Below are 10,809 nucleotides of genomic sequence, written 5' to 3' on the forward strand. Positions count from 1 at the left end.
AATATAAGTTTATTTTTAACTATTGATAATTTTACTAAATAACATTGAAATTGAATTTAGAAATAAATATTAGAAAGACAAATTCAAAGATATAAGAGGTTAATTTTTTTTTTAAAACGTTCTTGTAAAAGAAGCACCCCAAAAGCATTCTCATTGAAAATTAGTTTTTAGAAACACTTTCATTTAAAATAACTATTCTAATTTATATAAAGATAATTTTTTTTTAATTTTAAACTTTACTTATCTAAATACTACATATTTTTTATTCCATTCCTCTTTACTCCTACTATTCCAATTTCTTTCTCTCTTATTTCGTTTATCTTCATTCGGGCTGGAATTCAAACAAAACATTAGTACAACTTTTTTTTTACACTATTAACTAATTAGAAATTATTTTCTAAATATAACTTTTAATAAAACTATTATAAAAATAAACAATTTTATCATATAACAACAATAATATAAAAGATTTTTAAATTAAACTTTAGATTTAATATTTAAAATATAAAAATATCTTCTACTTTTTTATCCAATGACTAAGATTAGATAAAAAAAGAAAGAAGTAAAGTTAGAATGATTCAATTCAAAATTCTGACCCCTGACTTTACTTTTCAAAATTCTGATCCCTATGTTTGAAAACTAGAGTGGATAGCTCTGAAATAGCATTCTAGCAATGACTCCTCTTTTCTTTGGTCCCTCTTTTATTTTTCACTTCCTTCTTTCCCTCCACTTTCTTCTGTCACTTCTCATTCCAACCTTATTTTCAATTACCACCCTCCTCCTTCTTCACTCCCCAAATTCACTTCTTTCTCTCATCATGCCACCTACATTTCTCTATGCACATGCTTGACCTTTCCCTTTGGCCACACACAAACAATCTCATTGCACCCTTTGGTTTCTCTGTCTGCCCCACCAATAATTTCACCCCCAAAACCATTCTTGAGCGTCAAAGTTTGCAGCTTTGACAAGCTATTGGACTCTTCTTCTTGCCCCCCTCAATGGGTCATCTTGAATGACGGGCATTTGGTGAAAGTGTGGTGAGGTAGCTATGGTTGCTGAAGCTTGGATTGTGAAGATGGGTAACCAGGTAAGCGCCAATCTCAAGCACGCTCTTCTTCTCGAACCTTCCGCAAAGAGAAAACACAACCCCAAAAGCCAAGATAATAAAGAATTAATTGGGATTCTTTCCTTTGAAGTCGCAAATGTAATGTCTAAAATCGTTCACCTCCACAGATCCTTGTCAGAGCCCGAGATCGTGAAGCTCAAAAACGAGATCTCGAACTCACAGGGTGTTCAAAACCTTGTTTCCTCCCAAGAGGGTTATCTCCTCGGGCTGGCTCGAGCAGAGAAGCTTGAGGAGTTAAACCGCGTCGCTAACGTGGTTTCTAGGTTGGGAAAAAAGTGTTCTTTGCCCGCTTTGCAAGGCTTTGAGCATGTTTATGGGGACATTGTTAGTGGAGTCATAGATGTGAGGGAATTGGGGTTCCTAGTTAAGCACATGGAAGGAATGGTGAGGAAAATGGATAGGTATGTTAGTGCTACCAGGAGTTTGCACAGTGAAATGGGGGTTCTGAATGATTTGGAGCAAGCGGTGAAGAAGTTTCAGCATAACCTGCATGAGGAGAGTAGAAGGGCGTTTGAGCAGAAACTTACATGGCAGAAGCAAGATGTGAGGCATCTAAAGGAGATTTCACTTTGGAATCAGAATTTTGATAAGGTTGTTGAGTTGTTGGCCAGGACAGTTTGTACCATTTATGCTAGAATATGTATGATCTTTGGTGATTCTACATGGAGAAAAAGTAATAGTCTTGGGCTTAGTGGAGGTTCTCCAAGTCCAACATTGCAGAATGAGTGTGGGTTAGTGTCTGGCCAGATTAGTGTTCCTGTGAGTTCTGAGAAGTTGAAAAGCAATCATGGCAAGAGAAATGGAAGAACTGCTGTGGAGACAAGGGAAACTATTAGTAGGCCTATGAGGAGAGGTGAATTAGCATATCTTCAAATCGAAGATTTTGGTTTTCCTTGTGGAACAAGTCCGGGGAGACTTTTCATGGATTGTCTGAGTTTAAGCAGCTCGGTTGCAGAATTCGATGATGATGATGATGATCATGTTGTTGATCGCGAGGACCAACACGATCGTGGATCAATCAGTCAGAGTATCGGTGTTGGGAATAAGGCCAAGAAAAGGGATCACTTGTACCATTCTGGTTGTCCAAATCATGTTCAAAGTGGTGTTCCTTTCACTGAAGATCTGAGTTGCTCAACCTTTGGTCCCCAAAGTAGATTATCTGTTTATGCTCCTCCTTCTACTCTAGGAGGATGTGCTCTGGCATTGCACTATGCCAATGTCATAACCGTCATGGAGAAACTCCTAAGGTATCCACATTTAGTTGGCGAGGAAGCTCGGAATAATCTATATCAGATGCTACCGACGAGCTTAAGGTTGTCTCTGAAAGGCAAACTTAAGAGCTATGTGAAGAACTTGGCCATATATGATGCGCCTCTTGCTCATGACTGGAAGGTGACTCTTGATGGGATACTCAAGTGGCTTGCTCCACTTGCCCATAACATGATCAGGTGGCAAAGTGAGAGGAATTTTGAGCAGCACCAAATTGTTAGCAGGACAAATGTGCTGCTATTTCAGACATTATACTTTGCTGATAAGGACAAGACAGAGGAAGCTATATGCCAGCTTCTTATGGGACTCAATTACATATGCCGTTATGAACAACAACAAAACGCGTTGTTGGGTTGTGCAAGTAGTTTTGATTTTGAAGATTGCATGGAATGGCAACTGCAATGTGGAGCTTTTCCCAGTTGAATAAATTCTGAATGTTGAAATCCCCAATATGATGATGAGCATTTCCTTAGTTTGTATTTATAAGGCCATACATCGACATCATTTTGATGCGGCATGGAATTCTAAACTTTGTACATTTAGGACTCTCGTTGAAGGCTTGAAAGTATAGTAAAATTTAATTGCAATGAGTTATAAAGTATATAAGATGTCATATTTGTTGAACTTGTAAATATGTTCATATGCACTTTACTTGATACTTATCGTTAAGGGTATCAAACTTGAGAATTTATATAGATTTATGAAAGTTGTATAAACTTAATCTGTGAATTCAACTTATAGATTTGTAAGAGTCAATTTCATATGAAAATAATATCAAAATATTTATAAATAACATATCAATTAAACATTTTAACAATATAATATAATAAAATAGTAAATTATAAATTTCACAATATTTAGATAATCAAGTCTAGTAATACATTACTATTAGATAATAACTTGTAAATGTATGTTATAATAGTGGCAGATCATTTTTATCGAGAGTTTAATGTTATTAGAGAACAACAGTTTGATGTTATTAAAGGTGAGAATTTTTTGATTCAGGAACAACATACTAAATAAAGATATGTTGAATATTAAACAAATAAAAAATAATTTAAAATGACTTATAATTTGATCTAATTTTTTTAACTTATTGACTTGGTTGTAATACCGAGTTTACTTAAAGTTTATATCTACTAAAAAAAGAGTTCACATCACATACGATAAGTGAATTCGTAATCTCGTAAAAATTAACTAGTTAACTTACTGTTTAAAAACTATACTTTCATTTACATTATACTTTCTTTCTTTATTTTTGATACATTGCTTATATTATGCATTCTTAGTAGCTATTGTTATTATTATTTTTGAATAACACACTAATACAGAGACTTGTGTTGATATTGATATCTTATTCCTTTAGTTGCTGCTGATTTATTCGTGCATTCACTTCTAATATTCTATTCAGTAGTTTTGCATTATGAATTTATGATCTACTTCATAATCATACGGTGTAAGCTTCTTGTTCATGCTCCCAGTGACTTGGTTCATGGTTCTAATTCAGAATGTGCGCGCTTCTTCGTTAGAGGGCGTGTTTTTGGGCGTGAAAAAATTGAATTGTGAAACTTCAAATTTCAAATCAAACATCCCTCTCAAGCTTTAAATACTTGGGCCAGTGTCAAAATTGAGGTACAAGCTCATTAAACCTTAGTCACTATTATGGCCCCTTTTTTTCTCTCCCTTTAAAAAAAAAAAATCATGACAGCTTATATACTTTAAAGATATTTTTGACAAATTTTTAAATGTCCCGAAAACTAATTTCCATAATGTATTTAATTGTTAATACATTCGAGAAATAAATTTTCAAAATACATTTAATGCATGTCAAAAACTAGCTATCAGAAAACTGCACTTCACGTTTGTACAGAGATATAATAGCAGTAATTATACAAAGATGTTAAATGTTCAGTTATTCCAGAATAAAAGATACTGACAACTAATGCATCGACTATCGAGTACCTTTGGTTGCACAATAGTGTATTTGGATCAAGAGTCTAGACCTAAAAATGTTAAGAGATACTATCAAAATGGCACCTGGACTACTTCATCTCCAAGGTGTTTTCGTACTATCAGCTTGAAAATTATTTTTTATGTTAAAAAAATGAAATATAAAATTATACATTTTTTGAACAATTTAAATATTTTTATAGATCTTTAAATAATACTCTCAATTATCAAATAAAGGTAATATTGAATATTTTTATATTTTCAAGATATAAAATACATTTTTATTTAATATTTTCTTCACAAAATATTAAAAAGATATTGTATCAAGCATTCCTCAATTTTATGTGAAGTAAATCTGTTTTGGTTTTCCACATTTCTCAAACGGAAAATGTTTTCTTTTGTGTGTGGGAGTTATTTTTCTTTAATTTTGAAGCGTATTTATGAAATTTGTATATAAGAAAATTAGAGAAAGAACATAAAAATAATTAAATATAATATAATTATTTGATATTTAAAAAATGTAACTGTTCTCAAATATTGTTTCCATTAAGGTGTTTAAGAGGCCAGGGTGTAATGCAGCAGGGGCCTCTATAAGTTAGTACTACTATGTTGTTGGTGCCAGTGCCCTATTTGTAATACTTCAGTACCAACTTAAGAAAGGACTATATAAAAAAAGAAAAAACTTAAGAATGGACAAAACAAAACTGATAGTAGAACCTTTCAAGTGATTTTTTTCTGCTGTAAAAAAACTGATTATATTGTGGATTAGTAAAAGTTTTACACTCATAATTTACTTATTAGAAGTTGACTAAAAGTTTAATTTAAAGAATAGTATTAAAAATATTGCATCTAGTTTTCTGATTCTGTCACGTGACATTCATTTATGACTAATCAGAATTTTCAATTTTTCTTTGGTCTGAAATCTGAACTGCAATTAAGTTCTTTGTGATTTTGCCTTTCAGGGATGGGCCACACTGTGGCCCGATTTGCATGCTGGCTTGCCCTTCAATACAGGAACCGCAGGAGAATGAAATAGAAAACTTGAATGAAAATATCAAATTTTAACGATTAGTTTAGAAAGATAAGTAAAGAGGAGTAAACTTTTTTTAATTAAAAATAACTATTGTTATTATTATTTTCAAAGTATTAGAATATAATATTTCATGTTCTTAGCGAAAATATTTTATTTATAAAAAAAATTATTATTTTCAATAAACTAAACTGAATTTTCATTCTATTCAGTGAATGTATTCTCTCCCATTCTCCGTTTCTTGACCCCCAATTCAGAGCGACCCAGCCCATTATCCTGTTATTGATATGCAGGTGAAGAAAGCTTTTGCTGTGAAGCAATCTTCAAGCTGAGGAATTCTTGGGTCTTAATTAGCATGTTTGATAGGTGGTGGTTTAGTTGTGCTTGTTTCAGTTGTTTGAAGAGGCCTTTTGTATTTGGAAGATGATAAATTAATAAGGTGTTCGAATCTATAATAATAATATGCTGTAGTAGGACTGTAGGAGTATATGTTTTAGTGATATTTGAGTTACATGTTCTCTTAATTAATTAAAAATTGAATTTAGTTTGCCGAGGCTTACGGAGATAAAGTTATTCTTCACCTCTAACCAATTACATTTCAAGATATTGGGATGTGACATAGTTAGCATTAAAGTATGAGATGTCTGAGACTACAAATGTAGTGAGTTATTAGTGCCACTCTTATTATGTTTATTTTTTCATGAGGTAAGACACTATCTATACATACTGATATACTATTTCAAGAATGTTCTTGTCCACGTACGTCTTGTACACTTTCAATAATGGTTTGCGTCTGGCTTGTAAATGACGTTACTAGCATTCTCATTTATTTACACTTTTTGTTAATCACTTCTAATAGAAATTTCTTTAGTTCTCAATCTCAATTAAATATCATTTTACTCGTGTCAGCCTTATAAATAAATCAATTAATAATAAAATACATTATACGTACAATCAAATTCAATTAGGGACCATTCTTAGAAGACAATTGCAAGTATCTATGGTCCTATATTTGAACAACAGTTCTATGCATTATTAATCATTTTAGAAGACATTGCAAGTATCGATGACATTATTAGTAGAGGAGAGTACTAACGAGCTTCCTCGTATGTACGTAGCCTCTTTCGGTCATTTTGATCAAAGGGATCCGCATGTTAAGGATAAAAGGAAAAGTAATGTAAGATAGCATTTAGTCTTACTTTTTAAAATTCAAAAATTATTTTAAAGCTTCGTGTAAAATTATTAACTTTTTAAAGAATAGTTATTGAGTTTAATGGTTATACATTAATAGTATAAAGTAATTTTATATCGTCATTTAATCATAAATTAATGTTGATATGATTTTTAAAATAATTATCATCAAAAAATAATATTATCATACATAATAAATTGTAATTGAATAACAATATAAAATTATTTTATACTTCCGTATATAATTTTTTCTCATAATTATTTGATAAGTGAGGGATGATTTTATGGAAAAGATTAAAATCAATGGGGCACACAATCTAGTGTGACCAAATAAAAAATATGCAACGCAAGTTCCTAATGTTATTCCTTAAACATCAACAAAAAATATCATTTCACTTTTTCAATGAGAAAAAGAACCTCAAAATTTAACTCTAAGTCAACCTTTTTAGGATTTCATCAAACTTAATTCCTCTCTAAGTTTCAAAATCAGGCTTGGGTATTCTGTTGAATTTTTTTGAGGGGAAAGAGAGGGGTCGTTGTCATTTTGTTAGTCGACGGTGAAGTTCATGGTAAAAAAAATAGCTTAATAATTAATGACATTACTATGACAACATCAATGACATATCAAGAAAATTTAATTCAATTAGTTAAATTATATATATGAGTTATTGCAATTTTTTTATACTTGTATTTAATTTCTTCCTATGAATAAAAAAAACAACATCAAGAACATGCACAAATAAGTGATTAGCAATATTGAAAAGAAAAGACGATGTGATGAATTTGAGTGGCACATTAGAAACTTCATGAAAGAGTATATTAATGCATTGGAAGAGGATGCTTAATTGGTTGTAGAAGGAGAAACTAAAAGAATCGGAGAAGTTTCTCTCATTATCTTCTAACTTCTTTTTTATTTGCATTTTTCTTCATAAAAATAAGTTTCTTCTAGTTGTAGAACTTTAGTAAAATAGTATTTGACTTCTCATAATTTGAAGAGAAAACAGTCTTGAAAATTTGGATAAAACATTACATATATAATTAGTGTTTGTATTGGACATAGAAGATCTCCTTGACTCAGATACGCATTAGATCTAACTCATCAAAGTACATCTGTATTTCTAATTAATTTCATTTGATTTTTTAATTCTTATATACATCATATATTAATAAGCCTAAAAAAGTATACTTTTAAGACCGCATCCATTTATTAAGAAAGATCAAGAAGAAACAAGTAATACTAGAAAACAGAAAACATGAGATGCAGATTTAGGATCTTGCTGGTTTTTCTGGTTTTTATATCAATGTTGCTAGCTGCTGGTATATGTCAATAAATTATTGGTTCATGTCCTTTCATGTAGTTGGGTAGGGGTGAGGGGTCCTTGTACTCCATATTCAATACACTTTGATGCATCAAAAAAAAAAAAAAAAAACAGAAGAAAAGACTCTATACATAATTAGAAAAATTATTTTACATGGATCAACTGATCTTTTATCAGAATATAGATCAGCAGATTAAAACACTAATCTGAAAATGAATAATCATTCTCCTAGCTTTATACAAATTCCAAGATTTATTTTTACCTTAATCATGACCAACAAACAAATTAGATCAAACAATTCAGATCTTTAAATTCTATTTTGAAGTACCATTAATGATCAAATTCACATTATTGTCCAAGCTTATTTCTCCTTATACACCCGTTAACCAAAGCAAAAAATTGATGTTAGTGTTCAAACAAGTTATGCGAAAGGGCCATATTAAATCCAAGCCTATCTACAATACACATATATGTTCCTATCCCAGACGTAATGAAAAATTGCAATGGCAAAATTTCATCAATATAAAAAACCTGAGGTCTTGCTAGTTATGGATCACATTTCGACTATGCAAATTGTATTTTGACAGATTTATCAAGCAGAGTATGCTAACTAGAGTGCTATAACTTTTATTTTAGTCGTACAATTCCTTGGTTTCTCTTAAGCACCCCGCACTCAGCATCAAATCTATATGGAGACTGCTAAAATTGATTGTAGCACTTCATATGCTAACTTGGGAGAATAACATTCTGAACAATGGTGCATCCAAATCCACTTATCCATCTTTCACTTTGACAGATTTAGCAAAAGTGAATGTAGCAGCCCCTCCAAAAAAAACTATAATAGAAGATCCATTTCTTATTCTTTTCTTCAAACTACCCACAAATCAATTAGAATCTAAATATATAATTAACATCTCTATTTCACTCATCAAACACTTACCTTTTCGTTGAGTTGAAGATTTATTGAAGTTATGTTTGCTCATAGGATTTAAGGGGCTCAAAATTGATTCACCATACCTTGATTTTGAGTTTAAAACTAAAGAGCTTCCTTTTCCTTGATTAACTTCCACAACCATTATGATTTTCCAGAACTTTTAAGAGAGGATAAATATCAACTAAGAATATATGTTGTTTAAAACATAATTCAATCGTGTAATTCTACCACCAATGACAAATTTCAATATTTTTTTTCAAGATGATTATTGTAACAAATCTAGCTAGCAGACGCTTTCATGATCAAGTATATATATATTTCTTTGGAGTTAGAACCTATGTGCAGTGTTAAGACATTAATTTAAAAGAGAGACACCCAATTTTACAATTCAGAAATTCTATAGTAGAATGAAGGTAATAATATCCTAACACTCAATCTTAATTATCAGGCTTCTTTTATGGTAATCAACATCCCAGCCTTGGTACCATCCTGACAAATTCTCCAAAAGTAGCCACTATATCCACCAAAACAGCAAATTTAGATAAATAATTTAAATAAGCATTTGCCAAATGAGAGCCTATTTAAAAACTTGATTGTGAAACTTAATGATTCAAGTTTTAAAAAATTATGAGAAGGTGATAAACCATTATTAAATCAAATAAGCTTTTCCAAAAAGAGGATAAGGCATTGACAACATGTTACAAAGAGACGTATAAATTAAGAAAATTAAAAAACACATTAAATGATTACAATTTACATTGCTGCAAAGCAAAATAAAAAGCTACCCTATCCGACATAAGCATAGAGATGCAAGTAGAAAGAACTAACCAAAATAAAAAAGAGAAAACAACCAACAAGCCAGTAACATTTGTTTAGCATTGACAGTGCCAAAGTCAAGTAGCTGAAACATATTACCAGGTTTCTTGTTGTTGTTTTTATACTTACCTTAATTTCTCTCACTCATGACTCGTTCTCTCTTATGGTAACGTTGGTGTGTATGTATCGGGCCCCGAGAAAACGACGTGCTCCGCACCTGCCTACGCGCACGCGACCCCACAAAACCCTAATTTCCAAGACCCTCTAAAAGCAGTGCTTATTGTTCGTTCCCATTATATAATATGCTACCAGAAGCAAACAAGCAAATAAGATTGGAAGGAAAAAAAATGTAGAAATAAAAAAAATAAAGTGAGAGAGAAAATATATTGGCTCCCCTTATTACAGCACAGGGCTCACGCCAAGAAAGAGAACAAATCAAAAACATTTCTTCTCCTTTGTTCTTGTCAAATACTACTCCCTAGTTTTGTTGTGTGTTCTTTCTCTTTCTATATCTTATTGTTAGATAGTACTGTCTCCTATTTTGGTTTTGTTTATTACCTCTCTCTCTCTTTCTCTCTCCATCTTTTCTCTGTTTCTGCCCTCGTATTTGCTCTCCTTGTGCTTGATTCTGTGAAAGGTTTCGCATCTGTTCCGTCTCATGCCCACTCTCAGATCACTTCTTCATAAGCAGCCAAAGAATAATCAAACAAATTTAAAAGAAGAAAAAAAAGAGAGGAGTGAGAACACTTCTTGATCGTCTGATCTTGAATCCTTTCTTTCCATCTCATGAAACAGCTATTTTGATCAAACTCTTTAGTACCCTTTACTTGATTCCTCTTGAGTATTTGAATCTAATTCTCTCTTCTAATCACCTCACCTCTCATACTCTTTTACCCTCTCATCCATGGGACCAAGCAAACATCACATGTTAAGTCTTCATAGAGAGAAAATAGCTAGCTAAGCCCTTTGTTTCTTATAAACTATGTGGGTTTGACTTTTTTTTTCTTTCTCTTTTTTTTGCTCTCTTGCTATTTCAACAAGTGAAGGAAAACTAGGAAGACAAAATCAAAAATCCAAATTTAAACTCATATCAGCTACATATATAGTCTTCGAAGTAAAAAGGTAGCTCGCTCACACATCACAGGTCAATTTTTTGCGTTTTCTGGTAAATTTT

General features: G+C 31.8%; 1 protein-coding gene across 1 annotated transcript; it reads left to right on the plus strand.

Moving 5' to 3' along the window:
- The first annotated feature begins 627 nt into the window (after positions 1-627).
- Positions 628-3,008, plus strand: LOC100798461 (protein PSK SIMULATOR 1). Its single transcript, XM_014763272.3, has one exon. The coding sequence runs from the start codon at positions 1,049-1,051 to the stop codon at positions 2,816-2,818; it is 1,770 nt and encodes a 589-aa protein (XP_014618758.1). The 5' UTR covers positions 628-1,048; the 3' UTR covers positions 2,819-3,008.
- The last annotated feature ends 7,801 nt before the right edge of the window (positions 3,009-10,809 follow it).

This window comes from Glycine max, chromosome 10 (assembly GCF_000004515.6).
Source record: "Glycine max cultivar Williams 82 chromosome 10, Glycine_max_v4.0, whole genome shotgun sequence".
In the NCBI taxonomy this organism is placed as follows: domain Eukaryota; kingdom Viridiplantae; phylum Streptophyta; class Magnoliopsida; order Fabales; family Fabaceae; genus Glycine; species Glycine max.

Excerpts from the sequence above, each read along its gene's own strand:
- LOC100798461 (XM_014763272.3), top strand. The coding sequence starts at position 1,049 with ATGGTTGCTGAAGCTTGGATTGTGAAGATGGGTAACCAGGTAAGCGCC.